Consider the following 23,258-nt stretch of genomic DNA (forward strand, 5'->3'; position numbering starts at 1 on the left):
CCCAGTCGGCAGGGCGGAGGCCGGGCCCTCTTGCTCGCCCCGCCTCCTCATTGTCCTCCCCACGCCCTCCCCGCCCAAGGCCGAACCCCGAGCCGGGTCTTTCCCCCAGCCCGGCCGGCCCGGCCCGCGTGGATCCCGGCTCGGAGGGGCCATCGCCGCCGCAGGTCAGGAGCAGGGGGCAGGGAGGGGGGGCTGTGGATAGAACCGGGGTCCCTCTGGGCCCCGGGAACGCAAGCTGCCTCTGTGTCCTCCCCCCACCCCCGAGGAAGCTGGGCGAGCCCTTGGGGTTCCCATGTCGGCCTGCAGCAAGGCCTGTGCATGTGTGTGCGTGTGTGTGCATGTGTGTGTGTGTGTGTGAACCAGGGCAGCGTGGGCGCTCGTGCCCGGGCACATGCCCAGGCCTGGCTGCTGCTGCTTTCTTTAAACAGGATCCTTCCCCCTCCCTACCCCCCCCCAAAAGCCTGACACCCCATGTGGTGAGAGATCAAACATCCATTACCCCCCCCACACACACACACATAGACATACACATGGCAAGGCCCACCCTGACACCCCCCCCCCAGACTTGGTCATTAACACAGGGCGCGTGGATGCTGGAGGGGGGACAGGACATTCATTCCTTCTCCTGGCAAGAAAGAACTGCTCAACACCCCCCCCCCCGCCCCCCTTCTTCCCAAACTCTCAGGAAGTGAGGCCCAGTAGATTCAGTTCTGTGGGGGAGGAGGGTGTCCAGGGCGGGCCTTTCAGGGCCTTCTCTGAACTTCCAGGTAGAAAAGTAGGGTGGGGGGCCACCCCCATATGTCTGTGCTATGCGCTTGTGGGTCCCACCCAATCTCAAGACCAAGAAGGACTGACCACGGGGAAGTGATCCATCACGACAGGAAGGCCTCCCTCTTGTCTTTGAGGCCTTAGGATGATGGCTTCCTGGGCCCAGAGGTGTCTTGGAGTGATCAGCCTGTCCCTGGCGGGCCAGTAGGTTGCATCGGCCTGGTTGTGATAGAGATTGGGGTCGGAGGGCACATCTCCTTTGGTGGGTGCCCCTTATCTTATCTCTGTACTCACTCAGGATGTTAGCTAAAATCATTTTTTGGGAGGGTTCAGTCGTGGGGCTTGAACTTAGGGCCTAGGCGCTGCTGTCCCTGAGCTCTTCAGCTCAAGGCTGGTGCTCTACCACTTGAGCCACAGCACCACTTCCGGTTTCCTGGTGGCTCACTGGAGATAGGAGTCTCACGGACTTTCCTTCCCTGGGCTGGCTTTGAACTGAGATCCTCTGGATCTCAGCCTCCTGAGTAGCTAGGATGACAGGCATGAGCCACCGGCTCCTGGCCAAGATGTTTTAAAATAAGGTGGTTTCCAGCTTGTTCTTTTCCATGTTGGGCTGCATCCTGGGCACCGTCTAGGAGCACCCCCATCTGATCACAGGACGAAGCTGGTCCAGCTGTGGGGTGAGTCAACGTGGACCGGGACATCTCAGAGCAGGCCTGAGCTTTCCCAGTATCCCTGCACAGACACAGCCAAGCTTCCCGCTTCCTCTCCTTGGTGCAACTCTACTTATCCAAGAGAGAGCCCAGCAGGTGCTTTGCGCCGACTCAACGCTTCATGTCTCCGGCCACAGCAAAGGCATGATGCATACAGGTACACACCCTTGACCCCGATCTTAAAGACAGTGGACAGGGAGTGCAGCAGAGGTTGGAAATCAACCCAGTCATAGGCCGTAGAGCCCTGGTCTATTCACCCATCTTGTATCGGGTTGGGAGAAGATGGGCAGTAGCTTTGGCCAGTTGTTTTAGTTTGTAATGATCCATCAGAACTCCTGTACTGGGAATTGAACTCAGGGCCTGGGTGCCGTCCCTTTAGTGTTATATTTTTGCTCAAGGCTGGCATCCTACTACTTGAGTCGTGGCTCTACTTCCGGCTTTTTGGTGGTTAATTGGAGATAAAGGAGTCTTACACAGCTGGGCACTGGTGGCTCACACCTGCAATCCTCGATCCTCCAGGATCTGAGGATCATGGTTCAAAACCAGCCCAGGGAGGAAAGTTCTAAGTCTCTAATCTCTTAACTACTGAGCAAAAACTGAAGTAGCACTGTGGCTCAAAGTGGTAGGAGCACAAAGCAGCTTAGGGACAACACTCAGGCCCTAAGTTCAAGTCCCCCAAGACTGGCAAAACATAAAAAAGAGGTCTCACACTTTTCCTGTCCAGGCTGGCTTTAAATCGCAATCCCGTTATGTCCTTTTCTCTAGATAAGCCCCTGAGTACACAGGACATGGATGAAGTATGGGTAGGAACAGGGGAGGTTTTGTCCCCCAATACCTCCTCCCCGTTCCCCCCTGAGCCTCCGGGGACCTCGGGGAGCATCATTCCTGTCTACTGCGCCCTGCTGTCCACCGTGGTTCTTGGCCTGCTCGCCTACGTGGTCTTCAAATGGTAGGATGGTTGGTCTGGGCAGTGCCACAAAAGCACCCTTCCATCCCGGGCAGCATGAGTTCACCTCCTGCTCCCCACAGCTGGCGCTCGCGCAAACACAGACAACAGCTGGCCAAAGTTCGGACGGCAGAGCTGGGGGTCCTGGACCAGAGGCCTGGCGAAGAGAGCACCATCTTTCTGGACTCGCCTGGTGGAACAGAACCCAGCAGCCATGCCCAAGGTAAAAGCCTCCTTCATCTGGGATCCCCCTGGGTCCCCCCCACCCCCCACGCCGCCCTGGGCCTCCTGTGTCTGACCGATCTCTGGGCATGACCCCACCCCAGACCCCGACTGCCGACTTTACCTTCATCTCCCCCGGAAGCAGCAAGAGGAAGTGGAACGGCTCCTGGAGGTGCCCGGTGAAGCTGACCAGGGCTGGCGGGCCCTGGCAGGGCTTCTAGGCTATGAGGTTGAAGCTGTGGAGACCATAAGCAGGAGCCAGGAGCCGGCCTATACCCTGCTGAGGGACTGGGCGGCCCAGGAAGGCAGCCGGGCTACCCTCCGGGTGCTCCGCGATGCTCTAGCTGCGCTACACCGTGAAGATGTGCTGCAGGCGCTGGGCCCTTTGGTGGAGGGCGACTCTGTGGTATGAGGAGGGGTCCTGCCCACCCGTTCTGGTGCTCCCTCTTTTCTACTTTTGTATCCTGTATTAAAGGTGGCTTTGGATTTCTCGCTCTGGCTCCTCAGGCCTCTGGGACATTGAGTAGCTATAAGGCAGACACCCCCCCTCCCCCAGAAAAGGGCTGGGGTGCTTCACGCACCTCCTCCAGGCAGCAGCTAGAATGAGTGGCAGTAGCATATGTGCCTTGTGCGGGTTTGTGAGCTTTGGAGGCTCCGCCCGGATTTCACAGCCTGCGCATGCCCTTTGCTGGCTGGGTTGTGATGAGAAGCCAGTGAAGTCTTGCTGAACTTCGGCTTCCTTGGGTCCTGAAGCCTTCCAACTCCAATGCAGAAGCTGGGGTTCCAGATCATTTTCCTGGGCTGGGAACATGGCTGAGTGGTAGAGTGCTTGCCTAGCATGCATGAAACCCTGGGTTCGATTCCTCAGTGCCACAGCTGTTAGTGGCACTTTGGCTCAAGTGGTAGAGTGCTAGCCTTGAGCAAAAGCAGCTCAGGGACAGCACCCAGGCCCTGAGTTCAGTTCAAGCCCCAGGACAGGGGAGGGAGGGGAAGAAGGGGATGGGTTTTCCCCACTTGGGCCATGAACAAGTACACCCTCTCCTCCACCCCCCCCCCAAATCCACGCACACACGCACATGAGCATCAACTCTCAGGGAACACACAAGACCAAGTTCTTTAATTGATTTTATTTTTTACATAAAAAGTTCAGTAAAAATTGGATAAAGTAAAGTGATTTTAAGCAGTAAATCAATCTTATCAACATAGCACGAGGCTGGCCAAAACCACAAGGCAGCCTGCTTCGGAATATTTACATGATAACAAATTAAACCTTGCAGGAGAACTGAAACCGTCCTTACAAAGTTTTCCTGTGATCCTAGCACATGGAGGCTAAAAGCAAAACAAAACAAAAACAAAAAACAAAAAAAAAACAAAAACTGGGGCGGGGCTGGGGGAGGGAACAAATTATTTTCAATATATTCACATATACATTAAAATATAATACAGATGGTCGGGGTCGGGGGTCAAGGGTGGGGGGGGAGGGGAATGCGCATGGGTCTGTGCGCTGACAGCACCGCCAAGGAGGAGACCCAGGTCACAGGTTGGGGTCAGGTCTGGCCAGGGTGTTCCCCAGGGGTGGGGGGGTTGTTCCCCATGGCCCCTGATCAGCTCCCAACAGCTCACAACGGGGGTGGGGGGCGACTTGGAGCTGGAGCTCAAGCTCTGTTGACTCCTGCAGCCTTGGATGGCCGGGGGTGCTGGCCACGGAGTGAGGCAGAGGCTGAAGGATTTCTTCTCCCTCGAATCCCCCCACCCCACCCCGAGTGCCCAGCCGGCCACCTGCGCCCACACACAGTCACTCTAACTCGGTGTCCTCTTTGGGTTTGTAAACAGCCCCAAACTTCTGCATGTACTTCTTGATGTACTCCTTGGTTTTGTGTTTCACATTCTCGTTGCACTCCAGGTCCTCGGGGTTCTTACAGTACTTCAGCTCCTTGTTCATAACCCCGTGCGTCAGCTGTCCAGGGCACAACAAGACATGCGCGCGGCCACCATTAAGAGGAGCAGTGATTGGAGGGGAGGGGTGGGGAGGAGCTGCTGGGGCTCGCCTCCCTGAGGCTGGGCTTCCATGGCCCCCCTCCCCAAGCCCTCCCGCACACGCCGCCCCCCCCCTCCACCCTGGCATCTGGCAAGTCAAAAAGCACGCTCCTAGGCCAGGGGGGCCATGCCAGACGGGGCGCAGGGGGAAGTACCTTGCGGGCCAGGTGCTTGAAGTCCTCGGTGGTGGTGATCCTGCCCACTTTGCAGTCAGGCTTCCGGTAGGGGTTCAGGCACTGGACAATGAACTGAGACATCTGTGGGCAGAGGGGCGGGGGGCGCGGCTGAGCGGCAGGACTGAGGGTGTGGAGCGCACCTGCGTGGCGGAGGCGCCCCCAGCAGTGCTCCAGTCCCTGCCCTGGGGCTGGTGTGCAGGGCATGCTGGGAAGCTGGGGAGTTCCTGGGGAGCATTATCTCGAGTCCCCTCTTGGGCTGCCCCTGCAGGGGCTGTGCTGAGCAGTGGCTTTCCAGCAGCGCTGTGTGTGAGATCACGGGGGACAGAGGGGGACAGAGGGGAGCACCTCCCCCCCCTGCAACTCCACGGGCAGCCAGGAGTTCAAGGAAAAAGGCTGGACCCCAAAAAGGGACGAGAGAGCTGCAGCCTGGCTGGGCTGGAGCCCCCGACGCCCTCCCCCAGGGCCTGCTGTGTTTCTGAACGAGCCTTGGGGGCGCCACCCCCACCCATGGTGACCGGGCTCCTCTGCCCCCCTCTTCCAATCTGCTCATTAAAAACGGTCACAGGTTTCACCACTCACCCGAATCCCCAAAGCAGTTTCCCCCCAAATGCAGACGGGCCCCTGAGCAAAAGTGCTTCTGTCTAGCCCCATTCCCAACAGCCTCACGTGCCCTGTGACAGCTACCCACAATCCTTTGAGCGAGCCAGGCTGTCTGACCAGCCGCCACCCAATATAGGCAGCCAGGTGACGTCAGGCCTCAAGCCCGCCCCCCCCCCCCCCCCCCCCCCGCCCATCCACAGCTCGCTGTCCCCAGAGCTGCCCAGACGCTTCCCCACCACACGAGCCCCTTCACGTTCCCCACTGCCAGTTATTATTGTTCTTATTTGTGCGTGCGTGTGCTGGCATTTCAACTCTTGGCTTCAGGCTCTCAGCTGGCTTTTGTGCTCATGGGGCGGGCTGGCCTCCATTCCCCCTCCCTTAACGGGGGTGGGGGTGGGGGTGGGGGGGGGACAGCCATCCATTAAAGCCTCCAAGAAAACAACTGCAACTTGAGCAAGAAGATGTCAAGCTCAAGTCTTTTGTCAAGAACTTGACTTTTCAGCTGGGGGATCGTGTTCACACCTGTAATCCTAGATATTCAGGAGGCTAAGACATCTAGAAGATCACAATTTAAGGCCAGGCTAGGCGGGGGAACGGGGGACAGGACTTCCCAGGGGTGGAAAAGTCTGCAGCATGCAGACTTGCAAAAAAAAAAAAAACCTCTGGGCTTGGAAGCGTAACTTGAGTAGCACAGCGCCAGCCTCGCAAGTGGGAGTCAAGTTTAAACCTGAGTTAACACCCCCCAAAAAACAGTCCTGAGATTAGTTCTTCCGCCTATGTGATTGGAATGGCGGTGCCTGTCTTGACTATGAGGGGAGAAATCCAAGCAACGTGAGCAGAAATGTCATCCTGATTGTAAGGGGTCTTCCCAGCCACACGGTAAGGCAGCCTTCCCAGCGCACCCAGCCTCCCTGGGCCTTCAGTCCTCTACAAGGCCCGGATGTGGCTGCTGAGCAGAATGGGCTGGGGAGCGCGAGTCCTTCAAGCCAGAGCTCACGCTCCTGCCTGTCTGTGCGCAGGTGGAGGGGAGGCGCGTGCACAGCTGCCACGTGTCACGCGTGGAGACAGGAGCCCGGGCCGCTGGGGCAGGCCTTACCTCTTTTCGGAACACTTCTTTGCTTTTCTTCGCCAGCTCACTGGAGGTGTCTGCCTCGGCTGTCTTGGGCTTTTTCGATGTCTACAAAATGGGAGAGAGAGAACACAGCAGCGTGAACATGAAAAGTCAGTTTAGCGAGGCCCTGCTGTCCCCCACAACCCCCCTTGCCCACTTGAGCCGACATGGCTGCTGGGTTGCAAATCCTGCCATCTGGCTCCGGCCTCCTGAGAAGGACCTCCAATCCTCTAATTTAGCACTCGCATGGGGGCGCGTGCGCACGGTGACACGCTGGCTCACCTGGATATTAATGTTGCTGGCCTGGACTCAAGTTGCTAAACCTCTCCTGGCTACTCAAATCCCCTCTCCTCCGAAGCCGGAGCTGCCCGGACTATGGAAGAGGGAGTCAACATGCAGGAGAAACTCGTGAGAGGAAGACTTCTAGTTCAGGATCGAGGATGAAGGGCAGCAGAGGTATGGGAGGGGGAAGATGGAGTCATCCAAGCCAGTCACCAGATGAGCAGACCCAACACCCAGAAGATACTTTGTCCCAAGATGGGAAGATGGCCGGTGCCGGTGGCTCACGCTTGTCAGCCTTACTATTCAAGAGGCTGAGATCTGAGGATCGAGGTTCAAAGGCCACCCGGGCAGGAAAGTCTATGAGATTCTTTTTCTTCAAGTAACTACAGAAAGCCAGAAGTGGCGCTGTGGCTCAAATGGTAGAGTGCTAGCCTTGAGCAAAAGAAACTCAGGGACAATGCCCAGGCCCTGAGTTCAAGCCCCAGGACTGGCAGGGGGAAAAAAAAATCACTGTGCACATTCCCCTTTGATAAAAGTAATTTCGGATGGATCGAGGAACTCCAGCTGAGGCTTAGAACACAATCCTTCTGGCTTCTCCCCGGTTCCATTGTCTCCATTTCTACAGACAGTATGAAGGCTCTAGTTCTGCCCATGCAGGCTACTTCCTCAATTCAGGGCTCACCCCCTAAGAAAAGGTGCCACTCCTTTGGCTGTGGTTACCATCATCTGCTTTCTATGATGTAGTACAAATGCTTTACATAGTTTCCATGTTTCTACTTCTCTTTCTCTCACTGTGGGGGAGTGAGGGTGGGGTGGGAAGTTAGACCAGATCCAACTTGTTTTCAGGGGAAACACACACACAGACACACACACTAGCTTCTCAGGAGGATCTAATGCCCCCCCCCAACCTAGCTACTCAGGAGGCTGATATCTGAGGATCATGGTTCAAAGCTAGCCCAGGCAGGAAAGTCTGTGAGACTTGTATCCTCTAATAAACTACTCAGAAAAAGCTGAAGTGGCCCTGTGGCTCAAGTAATAGTGCTAGCCTTGAGCAGAGAGGCTCAGGGACAGAGCCAGGTACTGAGTTCAAGCCCCAGAGTAGCAAAACAACAACAAGAAAAAATACCCCAAAACACTCCAAAAACAAAAAGAAATCACCAAACGCATGGGGCTTTCTTCGCTGCTGTTTTGTTTTCTTGGCAGTATTGGGGTGTAAACCCAGTGAAGTCAGGACTTTGTATTTAAACCACACCTCTAGACCAAATGTTTTGACTTTTATATGTGTGTGTGTGTTGGTCCTGGGGCTTGAACTAAAGCCCGAGCACTGTCCCTGAGCTTCTTTTGCTTTAGGCTAGCAGGCTTGAGTCATGGGTCCTCTTCTGGCTTTGAGTAGTTTACTAGAGATTTAGTCTGGCTGATTTTCTTACTTGGGCTGGTTTTTAACTGCAATCCTCAAATCTTTGCCTCCTGAGTAGCTACAGGCACAAGTCACCAGCGCCAGGCTTCTTTTTCTTTTTTGGTCTGAGATCGGGACTCAAACTCGGGACTCAAAACTGATGCTTTCATTCATTGCCTAGTGCTCTACCAACTGAACCTCGCCTCCACCCCCGAGATGATTATTTTTTCCAGTTGTAGAAGAGCACATAGTCCACAATAAGACCTCATGGAGCAAGAGCTTTAAGAGTGATTTGCATTAGCCAATAAAATTCCACCATCTTCCCAGCTGTTCCTCGAGTAGATCTCAGAAATGAGCAGCAGCCACAGGAGCACAGAGAGTGACTTCAGGTCTGACAACCACCTCCAGGATCCTGAGCCTGAGCAGCTGGGTCCATGGGAACATTTTACACTTTGCCCCCCTTTGGAGAGGTTATGTGCTCGGAACTCTAAATGCAGTGCGTGTGTAATACCGTCCTAGTTAGTCCCTGACTTGGTGAGATCCTGTTTTAACCCACAGTGCGTGGAGCTCTTGTCTAGCTGCTCTCCTGGCTCGCAGGTCGCTGTGAGGGAGAAGGAGGAAAAGACTGAACTGAAGTTCGCCCAGGCTGACCTCGGGGAAAATCATGTGCTCCAAGGACTGACATTCATAAACCCCACTTTTCTCGGTCTGTGGTCAGCATGGGAAAGCAATTCAAGGACTATTTAAGCTGGACACCAAGCAAAGGAATCAGAGCCAGAGGGAGACTTGCCATCACCATGACCCCGCCTCACTCCCCCAAAGTCCCCTTTTAAAAGTTAGCATTAGCTGGGCGCCAGTGGCTCAGGCGGGTCATGCTAGCTACTCAGGAGGCTGAGATCTGAGGATTGCAGATCAAGGCCAGCCCAGGCAGGAAAGTCCATGAAATTCTTATCTTCAAATTAACTTCAAGGAAAAAACAAACAAACAAACAAAAACACTGGAAGTGGAGCTATGGCTTAAGTAGTAGAGCGCTAACCTTGAGCACAAAAGCTCAGAGATAGTGCCCAGGCCCTATGCATGCATGCACATATACACAAAGGTCTTGCTAACAGCCAGGGCCCGCCTCCTCCTCACACCTGGTTTCTAAGTGTGGTGTAGGCCTGTGTGTGTTTTCCTCTGGTCCCCAGCTGATAATCAGGTATGCTCACTCAACAACATTACCATCTTTGCTACCCAGGTCTGGTCTGACAAATCCCTCTACCATGTGATTTCTTGGTTCCTCGCTATGACTGAGTAGCTACGCCTGAATCATTTTGCAAACTGACCAACAAATGGGAGCATCCACTGGAAAAACTCTCTTGCGCCTGGGATCCCACCTTTTACAACTTCCCCCACCCACACATCCTCCTCCACAGCCGCTACCTTAAGGTAACAGTGAGGGGGCAACTCCATACCTTGTGAGGGAATGTTAATCTGGAGGCAGGAAGCAGCAGTAAATGAACTAACTGGCAACCGTGCAGCCAGCAGTCACTCCGTCCTGATGGGTTGTCATGGTGAAGGTGTGGCTTCACACTCGCCACGGGTTGGGGGATGGAAGAGAGCACAAGATGATCGAGAGGGAGGAAGCAACACGGGAGGCGAACAGAGCAGGGAAGGCTCTCTCTCATACATGCTCCGTCTCACAGCTACTGGTGTGGCAACCTCACTCTAGTGGTGGAGGGCCTGCCCAGCAAGGGCAAGATCCTGGGTTCAATCCCAAGCGCACACGCTCACACACGTGCTTTCACTGACACCCAGCACTGGTGTGCTGCTGCACACCTTCTTCTGGGCATTGTCTACGGTCATTCTACACACTTCCAGGATTCCAGCGAGCACCGATTTACTGATGGCTGAAAGCCTAGGCTTCAGTGCTGTCCCAGGCATGGGGGGGGCCGTGCTCAATCCTGAAGGGAGCTCAATTTTCACTTAGGATTTATTGGAACTTCTCTTGTTCTTTCATTCCGTAGACTGAATGAGGGCATCTTTTCCACCCCCACACCCTTCCGCTCTACCCACATGGTTTTTCTAAGTCCTAAAATACCACACCTCCCCCCCTCACTGAACAATGTGTGTACGGAATAATGGCACACCCAGATGCTTCTGGTCTTACAAGTGCTACTAGATTCCAGCACAGGGAGACTCTAACGCCCACCCATCTCCATAGATAGGTCATTTCAACTAATACAGAAATCAAACGAACAAACCTTAGAATTAAATGGCACCATAGAGCAAACGGCATTAACGGATACTGACACCAGAGTTCACCCTGCAGCTGCATAATTGGCAGTGCATGAAACTTTCTCCCAAACAGATATCCTAAGACACACAGCAAATCTGAACCCACAAGAAAACGGACACGAATTCCTTGCATTTAATCAGACCATTCATGGAATTGACCTGGAGCTCAACAGAAGATCCCCAACAGGAAATACTCAAATACACAGAGACTGAACAGCACATTGTGGAATGGACACTGTGGGCTAGTGAAGAAATCAAAACGTTCCTGGAAATGAATGAAAAATGAGGAGGCAACCTACTGGCACCTCTGGAATACAACAAAGCCAGTGTTCAGAGGGAAATCATCAGAGCTATGAGTGCTTATATCAACAACAAACAACAACAAACCAAGCAGGCACCCAAACCACTTTATGAAGCAACCCAAACAAACTCCTCAGGAGATAGGAGCAAACCAATCCTGAAACTAGCAGATGGAAAGAAAGCATAAAACTCATGGCAGGGATCAGTAAATTGGAGACTAAAAAGTACTATGCCAAGGAATAAGATAAACTCCTACTAGCTAATTTGACCAAAAGGACAGAAGAGACTCAAATCAATAAAACACACTGAAAACCTATACTCAAATAAACTGGAAAATCTAGAAGAAATGATACAATTTTGGGGCTGGGAAGGTAGCTCAGTGGTAGAGCACTTGCCTTGCATGCATGAGGCCCTGGGTTCAATTCCTCAGTACCACATAAGCAAAAAGAAAAAAGCGGGAAGTGGCGCTGTGGCTCAAGTGGTAGAGCGCTAGCCTTGAGCTGAAGAGCTGAGGGACAGCGCCCAGGCCTAGAATTCAGGCCCCACGACCGGCAAAAATAAAATAAAATAAAACAAATGGATAAAATTTTAAATACAGATTAACCATTGAAGACCAAGTGAAAGAGAAGTATGGGTTAACAAGCCAATAGAAAACTAACTTGAAATGTGGCTCAAGGAGCTAGGAGTGTGGCTCAGTGGTAGTGCTGGCCTAGCAAAGTGGTGGGTTCGCTTCCTCAGTACCACATAAACACAAAAGAAACTCAGGGGCAGGGCCCGGGCCAACTTCAAGCACCATGACTGCCCCCCCCAAAAAAAGTGGTGGCTCAAGTGGCTGAGCATCAAACTTTAGCAAAAGAGTAAACAGACAGGACCTACGCCCTAAGTTCAAGCTCCAGTACCAACACACACACACACAGACAGACAGACAGACAGACAGACACACACGGTTTAAATACAAAGTAAAGGAATAAAAGGCAGGTGAAGAAATTAAACTCAGAGGAGAGATTTAAATCTAACCCTATACTTATTATCTTTTTTGGGGGGTCAGTCCTGGGGTTTGAACTCAGGGCCTGGCACTGCGCTTCTTTTGCTCAAGACCAGCACGCTACCACTTGAACCACAGCACCGCTTCTGGCTTTTGCTGTTTTCAAGTGGAATCAAACCCTGGCCTCAGGCATGCTAGGCAAGCACTCTACCACTAAGCCACCTTCTTAGTCCCTTATCTAATATCTTAACAAGTAAATGGATCAACTCCTTCCCAACTTTGAAATCTTATCAAGAAAATTAACAGTTAAGTCACCCCATTATCTATTTCCTTCACAGATAAAGTTAATTTTAACCCTAACTTTGAACTTGAACTTCGGGGATGGTCAGATGTATTATAAATGACATGTCTCTACTGAATTAGGCATTATGACGCCCATGCGCTTTACCACTAGTTTCACTGCACGTCTAATTATCATTCTAGCACATTCTAGTCTTTCTAGAATTGTGTATTCAATTATAAATAGCTCTAAGGCAAAGAAGGCTAGAAACCACACCCAAGTCTCCAACATTTTACTTTGTGCTTGTAAGTGGAGAGACACATGAACAAACACACTCAATCAGTGAGTAGAATATGACTTGGATTCCATGGTCAGGGTACTTTGAGAAGATGGCCTGGTCAGGTCAGGATATGCATTTTTGTGAAATATCACCAATGCCCAGATAAAAAGATCTTAACTCCTGCTGAGGCCGGTGGCTTAGGCCTGTAATTTCAGCTACGTGGGAGGACATGGTTAGGGGATCCCACTTCAAAGGCTGGCCCAGGAAGAAAAGTCTAGGAAACGTCATCTCCAAAACAGTCAGTGAAAAACTGGTTTGGAGGTATGGCTCAAGTGGTAGAGTGACAGCCAAAAAGGGAGCTGAGCAAGTGTGAGGCTGAGCTCAAGCCCCAGTCCTGGCAAAAACAAAAAGAATCTCTTTTCTTCAAAATCATATTCCAAATAAGGACTTTCATTCTCAGGTTTCTCTGTGTAAAGGTGTCCGGCAGCCTTAGTTAAAACCACAGAACAGGGCTGGGAAGGTGGCTCAGTGGTAGAGTGCCTGCCTAGCATGCATGAAGCCCTGGGTTCCATTCCTCAGCACCACATAAACAGAAAAAGCCAGAAGAGGCACTGTGGCTCAAGGGGTAGAGTGCTAGCTTTGAGCAAAAGCAGCCCAAGGATAGCGCCCAGGCCCGAGTTCAAGCCCCAGGACTGGCTAAAAACAAAAACAAAAACCTACAGAACACTGTACAATTTTCTACCTTTACTGTATGGTTCAGATCATAACTATCCCCCCAAAGGTCATGTGCTCAATGAAGCCTGTGTGCCATTAGGAAGTAGGAACTAATCAAGGGAATGAGGTCAGTAAGAACTCAAAATGTCTGGAACTAAGTCTCACAGGTTTGTTTGCCCAGACTGGGTCTTGATTCTCAAAGTCTCAGCCTCCTGAGTAGCTAGGATTATCAGCCTGAGCCACTGAAGCCTGGCTTCCTGTTTTTTACAGTTCTGGGGCCTGCACTCTGGGCCTGCGCGCTGTCCCTCAGCTCTTCAGCTCAAGGTGAGTGCCCTACCACTTGAGCCACAGTGACACTTCCGGTTTTTTCTGCTTATGTGGTGCTGAGGAATCGAACCCAGGGCCTCATGCACGCAAGGCAAGCGCTCTACCACTGAGCCACCTTCCCAGACCCATGGCTTGCTTTTTTAATATACCATTTCACTTCACTCCCTTAAAGCACACCACCCATCTTAGTAACCATCCAGTGTTAAGAACAAAAACACATGTAGAAAGAAATCATTTATCCGTCTGAATACTTTGATTACCTTGGGGCCTTCTCTTGCTCTCTTTTTGCCGTCTCTACTAAAAGTAGTGCCCCATAATTAGAGCAAAACCCACATCCTAAATACATCCATCAAATGGGTAACTAGCTAGTATGTGTCTGTGTCCTTGAATGTATGAAAGTTTTGGGATAACGAAGGAAGGGGTGACATTAGCGGAAAAAGAATTGTACTCATGAGCTGACTTCTGAAACGGTAACCCCTCTGCACAACATCTTAATAATAACAATAAACACCTTTTGTCTTTCTCTCAACTTGAACCTCCATTCTGACAGACAGGAACTTTCACATAGTTTTCAGAATAAGAAGAAAAGAAAACCAAGACCGACATGGAGGCTGGGTCTCTTCCATAACAAAAGAAAAGGCTCTCGTGTGCGCAGGAGCCATGAAGTGTAGGCCACACTCACCTTCATGGGGTTTTCGTCGTATGTTGGGGTTCCCAGGTCCATCTCAGCTTCATGTTCAAGGCTGGCATCATCTCCAGGGCTTTCCCAAGAAGGAGGATCCCACTGAGTCTGCCTAGAAGAAGGCAACAAATGGCAGGCTGTCATGGCTGGGAAGAGGGCTCTAGCCATCAAGGTTAGAAAGTACACCATGCAAGGGGGGTAGAAGCAGTCAGCACCCTGGGCTGCCCTTCGGACAGCTCTCTACCAGCAATGACGGACTCTAGATCATTCTTATTCTGTGAGCAATGATAGGTAATGTTGGCTGGGTACTGAAGAGAGGAATAAAACCAAGTAGTTTGCCAGGTACTGGATGGCTCACACCTGTAAGCCTAGTTACTCAGGAGGTTGAGATCTGAAGATGACAGTTCAAAGCTGGCTTTGAGCAAAAGGAAAATCTGTGAGACTGATTGCCAATTAACTCCCAGAGAACTGAAGCAGAGCTGTGGCTCAAGTGGTAAGAGGACTAGCCTTGAACAAAAAAAGCTCAGGGACAGCACCCAGGCTCGAGTTCAAGCCCAGGATCAGCACAAAACACCAAACACCTTGTCTGCCTCTTGCTGATATAATATCCTAGACATAGGACATAGCAAAGAAGTACAGAGCTGTCGGTGCTGCAAGGCTCCGTGAGTGAATGCAGGGCGGGGGGACCCCACATGGCTCTCTTACCTCGTGATTACGTGGTAGTAGTAAATCTTCCCTTCTGGGTCTCGTGCTGTCTTCCAGTTGGGAGGTAACACAATAGTTTTCGGTTTGGGAGGAGAGGGCGGTGGCAGATCCAGTAGATTGTTTGTCACAACCATTTCAGGCTAATACACACACACACACACACACACACAAAGAAAACCCATACATTTAAAAAATCAATGCTCAACAGAATACAAAATTCTTAAGCGTCATTGAAAGAAATGTACATCTTTTGGTTGTTTTTGTTTTTGCCAGTTCTGGGACTTGAACTCAGGGCTTGGCGCTGTCCCTGAGCTTCTTTGTTCAAGGCTCGTGCTCTACCACTTGAGCCACAGCGCCACTACAGGCTTTTTCTGATAATGTGGTACTGAGGAATGGAACCCAGAGCTTCATGCATGCTAGACAAGCGCTCTGCCAATAAGCCACCTTCCCAGCCCTAGTTGCTCTTTTTAAAAAAGGTAAAGTATAATTTGAGAAATAGCTAACTGGACAGATTATATAAATAGTTCTAAGGAACTATGAGAAAACTGACAGTAGCTCCTAGTTCATATCTATTGGAAAATATCCATCAGCTTACCTAAAGCAGTATAGCCCAATATTAAAAACAATGCTAAATAGCCTTTACCAACTAGCTGGTGGACTTTACATAGATCTCCATTTTACTTGGTACATCAAAGCCCTAACCCCACTGTAACTAGTTTGGAAGGCAGGGCCTTGAAAGAAATAATGAAGGGTTCAATGAGGTCACGAGATGAGGGACTTAATCTCATAGGACTTGATGTCCATATGAAGAGTGCAACAGGGGTTGAGGCGTGGTTCAGTTGATAGAGCAGTGGTAGCCAATAAGCAAAAGCATCAGGTACCACGTTTGAGTCTGGGCCTTAGAGAAAAAATAAAAATAAATAAGAAAAGTGACATCGGAGGATGCTTGCAGAGAAAAGGGAAGGCCGGTGGCTCACGCTTGTAATCCTACTCAGGAAGCTGAGATCTGAGGATTGCGGTTCAAAGCCAGCCAGGTAGGAAAGTCTGAGGGACTCTTATCTCCAATAAACCACCAGAAAACCAGGAGTGGCGCTGTGGCTCAAGTGGTAAAGCGCTCACCTTGAGCTGAGGAGCTGAAGGACAGCGCCCAGGCTGAGTTCAAGCCCCACGACCGTCAAAAACAACAACAAAAACAAACAAAAAACAGAAAAGGAACTGGAAGGACACAGCAAGAAGGGAGTAGTCCAAAAGCCACAGGGGCTGCTCAGGAAGACCAAACCCTGCAGATACCTTGATTTTGGACTTCATATCCAGGACTGTGAGAAAACAAATTTCTGTTGTTTAAAATGGTATTACTCATAGCAGCCTGAGCGGGTTAATTACCATGAAGATGTATATCCTTCATTATCCCTCCTAAGTAAGCCAATTAATGAATTATTTTTCAGCTTCACTCCATCTTACACAATTAGGAGGCACTGGAAACTAAAGACTCAAATGAAATCTGCTCACTATTAAACATGGGTCTCTTAAGTGGTCATGCTTTACGTAGACCTGTTTATTTCTACCTTAACCAAGTTGGGATTTTAGTCCCCACTTAAGTTTCATTTCCTCTATCCCCATAGTCCTCTATCTGGCCAATAACATGACCCTTTCTCCCCTAAGCTTCTAAGGCACTAAAGAATAAATATCCCAGGGCTGAGAATGTGGCTCAGTGGTTGAGTGCTCGCCTAGCAAGCATGAAGCTCTGGGTTCCATTCCTCAGTACCACATACACAGAAAAAGCCAGAAGTTGCGCTGTGGCTCAAGTGGTAGAGTGCAGCCTTGAGTAAAAGGTCAGGGTCAGTGCCCCAGGCCCTGAGTTCAAACCCCAGGACTGGCAAAAAGAAAAAAAAAAAGATGGTAAGTATTCCTTATTATTTAGTACTCACTAAATTGCTAAAGCTTCTCCCACTTGGAAATAATTCTTTCCTTCAAACCTTTTTATCTGCACTGTTTATAACACTGAACTACTTTTACTGTTATTTATTAGGACCATCATTTCTCTTAGTGTGAATGTTAAAAGAACAGGAATAGAAGCCTGAAGTTCTAGCTCTTCAGGAGGTTAAGATCTGAGGATTGCAGTTCAAAGCCAGCCCAGGCAGAAAGTCCATAAGACTATCTCCAGTGAACCACCAGAAAACCAGAAGTGGTGCTGTGGCTCAAAGTGATACAGTGCTAACCTTGCGCAAAAAAAACCCTCAGGGACAGTGCCCTGGTCCTAGTCAGTTTAAGCCCAGGACCAAAAAGAGAAAAAAAGAAAAAAGGAATGAAAAATCTTACTCTTCACATTCAAACTGCTCAGGAGAGCTCAACTCATAGCAAGTACTTTAGTACCACTTGTAACCACCTATATCTTACTCTCCAATGGCTCCACGTAGAGTATTTTTACTCTACCTGCACTAATTTTCCAACCATGCCTATCTAAAGCTATATCCAGATTACAAGAGCCATCTCCAGAATTACATGTTCGTTAAACCACAGATCTGCCAATCTTCTTGTTTATAGTTTTCCATTGCTTCCTATACCAGCTTATTTCCCATTTTATTTCAAAACAGTAACATTCATCAAGATTTTACCAAATCCTTCTACATATGTACATTGCAGAATTACCAAAAAATTCTCTCAATATTATATTATACAGCATAAAAGCAAAATGTTAATATATAATTTTATACCCCTAGCCCCAGTTCAACGAATACAGTACCATTTTTTATTTTAGTACTAAGCAATTATTGTTCAATAAACATTAATAGTCTAGGAAAAAATATGAGACAAGATCTCACTATATGGCATAAACTAACCTCAAACTTGCAATCCTCCAGATTCAGCCTACTACATGTTGGGATTACAAGTATATACCAATATGGTGTCTACCATGCATGGTCTTTCAGTCTAGAAAAATTATTACTTCAAAGCATTCACCCAATATATCAATTTAAGAAAACCAGGTCTGAGAATGTGGCTTAGTGGTAGAGCGCTTGCCTCGCACACATGAAGCCCTGGGTTCAATTCCTCAGTACCATATATACAGAAAAGGCCAGAAGAAGTACTGTTGTTCTCAAGTGCTAGAATGCTGGCCTTGAGCAAAAGAAGCTCTGGGACAGTGCCCAGGCCCTGAGTTCAAGCCCCAGGATTGGCAAAAAAAAAAAAAGAGCTGTGGCTCTAAGTGTCAGAGCACTAGCCTTGAGCAAAAAGAACTCAGGGACAGTACCCAGGCCCTAAGTTCAAGCCCTATGACTGACAAAAACAAACAAAAATACGAAAACAAAACAACCCAATATTATGGTTACTAAGTGTAAATAATAAAGGATAGGATCCAGGAGCAAAACACATATGTAAACAGAAATATAAACATCATAGAATTTTTAGAGCTTTTGACAGAATGGTTTCATGTATACCTTCAAGGTACTCAAGTGTAGTTGGTGACTACATAATTTATTTTTTAGATCTGAGACCCGGAGTCAAACTCAATTCCTTATGCTTTTGCTCATTGGCTAGCACTCCAACTGAGCCAGGCCTCCAAGCCCAGTGACTACATAAATTAAGACACACAGACCAGGGAGGGAAAACAGAAGAAAAGAAAATCTTCCACAGACAACAGGCAGCCAATGAGAGCGCTTGTAACAACTGAAAGATTACTTACTGGCTGTAAGGGCTGAGGCTGCCCTGGGGCAACTATTGTAGTCACAGCTGTGGTTGGCTGGACCACCACTCCTTGCGGGTGTGCTGTGAAAATCTGCTGTCCCTGGATATACTGAAGACTTGACTGGGCGTAACTCTACAAAAACCAAGACATCCATAATGTATATGTGCCTAAATCAACTGCTTTCCTGTTTCACATCATCTTACTGAAAGATGCACTATCAGTCTTTTTTTTTAAACTTATGACTGTATCTGGATACAAATATGTACAGTACTCGTTTGGAACAAACACAAAAGATTAAAAAAATATTAGTAATTCCCTGCCAGGTGCTGGTGACTCATTCCCATAATTCTAGTTACTATGGAAGCTCAGATCTGAGTATCATAGTTCAAAGCCAGCCCAAGTAGAAAAGTCAATGAGACTCTTGATATTTCCAATTAACTACTAAAAATCCAGAAATGGCACTGTGGATCAAAGTGGTAGAATGCTAGCCTTGAGCAGCACAAAAGCTCAGGAACAGGGTCCAGGCCCTAAGTTCAAGCCACAAGTCTTCAACACCCGTCCCCCACCAAAGAAAGGCTGCTAATGATACTGCTATAATAACAAGCAGTGTGACTGACAGACTAGCCACATCTGGATTAAACATTTGTAAGTGGTGCTGGGTTGGAACCTAGGGACTCAGGCAGTCTGTCATCAAAGTTTATTCCCAAACTAGAGATGAATCATTTTTGCAAGGATACAGAAAACAGAGGGAAAATTGCATAATTCTTGATTTACTATTATAGAACAGCTGATGTTACAGTTAATAAACCATATCCAAAATCAGTGGCTATGACTTATTTATCAACAAAGCCTAAACATGTTATTTATTAAAATTGCTTTAGTTTCTGGGTATCTAGAAATAACTCCTGGAAATAATTATTTCCCATCTACTTCCAGTGTGACTGCAAAGAAATCGCTAAGATCCACTTGACACATCTTTGAGACAGGGTTGCACTATGCGAGCCAGGCTGGCTTTGAACCCATTATCCTCTCCTAAAGAGCAGGAATTAGGGTAAGCACCACCATACTCTGTCCAAAACTTCTTTTTGGTAGAACTGGGGTTCGAAGAGAGGGGTAGGGAGGCACTCTACCACTTCAGCCACGCCCCTAGTCCTTTTTGTTTTAGTTACTTCTCCTGGCCTTCCTCCTTTCCCCACTACCCAACTCCACCAAGCTGGCCAGCATTGTAATCCTCCTCTTTACCCATTCTTACATAGCTGGGACCACAGGTCTGTACCACGAAGCCAGCTTACTGACTGAAATGGGGGCTACTGTTTTGCCTGGGCTGGCCTTGAACTACAATCCTCCCCAGTTGTTAGAAATACACTTGGCTCAAGTCCCAGTTTTGAGAACAACCACTACCAGGGTGAAACATGTTCATTCTTTTTTTTTTTTATTTTTGGGTCAGTTATGGGGCCTGAACTCTGGGCCTGGGTGCTGTCCCTCAGCTCTTCAGCACAAGGCAAGAACTCTACCACCTTGAGACACAGTGCATTTTCTGCATATGTGGTGCTGAGGAATCAAACCCAGGGCCTAGTGCATGCAAGGCAAGCACTTCTACCACGGAGCCACCTTCCCAGCCTGAAACATGTTATTTCTAAAGTAAGTCAGGTGGCTAAGCATCCAAATTTACAAAAAAGAAAAACAGACTTAAAAAAAAAAAAGCAAAACTATTTTGGAGACTCAAATTCCCCAATGACAGACACTATGTTTTTATAAATCATTTGTCTGATGAGATGTGATCGTCGAGTAAAGTCTTCAAATAGCTCCGGCTAACTGCTTGATTGCCATTTCACTGAAGATCCTGAGCCAGCCAACCAGCCAGCCAAACTAAGCGGCTTCTAAATCATGGAAATCATGCACAACAACACTATCTTAAGCTGCTAGGTTTTGGGGGGCAGTATTTTAAATTACATATATGTGTATATAAACACACACAGTTATAGTGTGTGTACAAAAAACATACAGATAATTGATCTGTATGTGTAAGGCCCTAATTTAACACCTCTTTCCCTCAAAAACGAAAATTCAATTGCTATATATAAGTCATCAATTGTGTGCCAGACTTGATTGACATCTCATGAATAGACTTTTTGTTGTTGGTCGTTGGTCTTGAACTCTGGGCCTGAGAGCTGTCCCTCAGCTCTTCAGCTCAAGGTGAACACTCTACCACTTGAGCCACAGCGCCACTTCTGGTTTTCTAGTGGTTTACTGGAGGTAAGAGTCTCACAGACTTTCCTGCCTGGGCTGGCTTTTTTCAGATCTCAGCCTCCTGAGTAGCTAGGATGATAAGCGTGAGCCCAGCTTTAAGGCTGGAGAGGCTGCAGAATTAGTTACCTGTACAATTGGTGGTGTTGTCTGTGAGTAGGGTGACGTCACACCATAGACAGTGGGACATGTCTGTCCTTGATAATAGATGGCTGCTTGTGGCTGTGCAGGTGAGTACTGCTGCTGTACACTGACGGACTGCTGGTTTGAATCCCAAACACTGTAATTCTGTCCCTGGACTTGGCCTGGGGCTGGTACGGGCATGACCGCAACATTGGAGTCCTGGTGTACCACACCATCCGTCGGGGCCGCATATTGTGAACTAGAAACTTCCACGGGGGCCGCCACGTGTGGCACCACTGGCACCGGCGGAGGGGCAGCGAGAGGTTCTGTTGAATGTCCTACCAAGGGCTGGGCGTGGTCATAAGGAGCAGGAGAGCACACGGGGTCCATGCTGGGCGTGGGCAGGAGCACCTTCCCAGCATTGGGGTTGCTGGGGTCCACGTAGGCCTGCATGGGGTACCCCGGTGGATAGCCAGCAAAGGGGTGATGGGAGGCGTTGTAGCCCAGAGAGTCATAGGGTAGCGGGGACGTCATGCCCAAGTTCTGCATCTGCTGCTGCTGTTTCTGGGCCTCCCGCTGGGCCACCTCTTGCTCAAATAACTTCCGGCGCTCTTCGGTGGAAAGTTTATTGCGGTCTTTAATTCGAACTTTCTTTTTCGAAGTTGGTGTATCGTACCTACAAAGAAAACAGTTAAGACCGACGACACAAGGTTACTCGTTCATGGACATAGCCAAGTACTGATAAACGTGAAGTCACGGAAACACTAGCACCGCATCAATGAACCTCTCAACACATTGGGTCCAATTAGCCATTGGTTACAAAATCACACTCTAGCTGGGCGCTGGGGGCTCACACCTGTAATCTCAGCTACTCAGGAAGCTGAGATTTCAGCATCGCAGTTCGAAGCCAGCGCAGGCAGGAAATCTGAGAGACTCAGTTCCAATTACACACCAAAAGAGCTAGAAGTGGAGCTGTGGCTCAAGTGGTAGAGTGCGCGCGCCTTGAGCAAAAGAGCTCAGGGACAGTGCCCAGGCCCTGAGTTCAAGCCCCAGGACTGGCACCACTTAAAAAAAATGTCATACTAAAATTTAGTTAAGGATGTGCAAAGGCCCCAAGGTTCCATCACCAGTACCACATGTACCCACAAAATTAATTCTGAAGGGAAGTGACGCTGTAGCTCAAGTGGTAGAGCGCTCGCCTTGAGCTGAAGAGCTGAGGGACAGCGCCCAGGCCCAGAGTTCAAGCCCCACGACCGACCAAAAAAACAAAACAAAATAATAATAATTCTGAAGGTACTAAAGATATATATCATATTCTTCCTTATTGTTAAGGATGATTACAAATTCTGAAAGTTAAAAGAAAAATAAGCCAAATGCCAGTGGCTCACTAGCTAATCAGGAGGCTGAGAAGCCACAGCCTGGGCAGAAAAGTCTACACGACACCTTTATCTCCAATTAACCACCAGGAAACTGGAAGTGGTGCTGTGGCTCAGAGTGGTAGAGTGCTAGCCTTGCCCAAAAAAGCTCAGGGACAGCAGCGCCCAGGCCCTGAGTTCAAGCTCCATCACCAACCAAAAAAGAAAGGGAGAGAAGGAGGGAAGGGCATGAGCCAAGAAATAACCCAGTATTAATCTAATTCAATGTCTCTAAGGTCCAGAGTATGGCTACGCAGATTAGCTCTGAAGAGAATTAGTACTTTGGAAGAGAAACTTGAAATTCAAAAAGATCAAAAGCCATTCACAGGTGTTAAACGGCAAAAGCTGAGAGGGCCAAATGCACAGAACTTGGGCACTTTCTCACATATCCTTGGGAAGAGACAGACTCATCACTTACCTGTCATCTGGCCTTTTGGTTCCCCGCTCATAGGCAGAAGCAGGTGGTGAAAGAGAGCCCCTTCGTTTCCTTTTCTCTTTATTTTGTGTTTGTTTGTCTGAGTCTCTTTCTCTTGACCTGTTGGGAGTCTTTGGGGCAGCTGTTTGATCTCTGAAGGCAACAATATCCCTTCCTCGTTCAGTTACTAGGGGAAAAAGGGTTTTTAAAAAGTTTATTTGGTATTTTTCCCCCGCCTCCATTGTAATAGTGCATAGTCAATAGTATAGCAACTGTATAAAGGTACTGTTTTTACAAAGCACAACGACCACAAAAGGAAAAACATATTATCATTTTATAAAGCACTTATTTATTGTGGTGCTAGGGATTGAACTCAGGGCACTGAGCATGCTAGGCAAGCAATCTACCAAAACAAACAAACAAAAAAACAACAGAAGTACAGCTGTGGCTCAAATGGTCTTGATAGAAATAGCTCAGTGAGGGCTGGGAAGGTGGCTCAGTGGTAGAGCGCTTGCCTTGCATGCATGAGGCCCTGGGTTCCATTCCTCAGCACCACATAAGCAAAAAGAAAAAAG

At 48.9% G+C, this 23,258-nt stretch overlaps 2 protein-coding genes across 2 annotated transcripts in view; one reads left to right on the forward strand and one right to left on the reverse strand.

The window, feature by feature from the left end:
* Positions 1-13: 13 nt before the first annotated feature.
* LOC105996263 (death domain-containing membrane protein NRADD-like) lies at positions 14-3,120 on the forward strand. The gene is made up of 5 exons (XM_013030280.1): positions 14-164; positions 1,423-1,635; positions 2,244-2,427; positions 2,508-2,716; positions 2,751-3,120. The coding sequence occupies exons 2-5, from the start codon at positions 1,623-1,625 to the stop codon at positions 3,056-3,058; spliced, it is 714 nt and encodes a 237-aa protein (XP_012885734.1). The 5' UTR covers positions 14-164; positions 1,423-1,622; the 3' UTR covers positions 3,059-3,120.
* Positions 3,121-4,053: 933 nt separating this feature from the next.
* Setd2 (SET domain containing 2) overlaps positions 4,054-23,258 on the reverse strand; it is a 56,450-nt gene continuing 37,245 nt past the window's right edge. Inside the window, exons 12-19 of the mRNA XM_013030225.1 lie at positions 22,687-22,870; positions 20,860-21,529; positions 18,481-18,615; positions 14,799-14,938; positions 14,094-14,205; positions 6,556-6,636; positions 4,839-4,940; positions 4,054-4,603 (exon numbers count right to left, since the gene is read on the reverse strand). Coding sequence (XP_012885679.1) covers positions 4,442-4,603; positions 4,839-4,940; positions 6,556-6,636; positions 14,094-14,205; positions 14,799-14,938; positions 18,481-18,615; positions 20,860-21,529; positions 22,687-22,870 — 1,586 coding nt within the window. The 3' untranslated portion in view covers positions 4,054-4,441. The remainder of the gene's footprint in view (positions 4,604-4,838; positions 4,941-6,555; positions 6,637-14,093; positions 14,206-14,798; positions 14,939-18,480; positions 18,616-20,859; positions 21,530-22,686; positions 22,871-23,258) is intronic.

This window comes from Dipodomys ordii, unplaced genomic scaffold (genome assembly GCF_000151885.1).
Source record: "Dipodomys ordii isolate 6190 unplaced genomic scaffold, Dord_2.0 Scaffold128, whole genome shotgun sequence".
Taxonomy (NCBI): Eukaryota; Metazoa; Chordata; class Mammalia; order Rodentia; family Heteromyidae; genus Dipodomys; species Dipodomys ordii.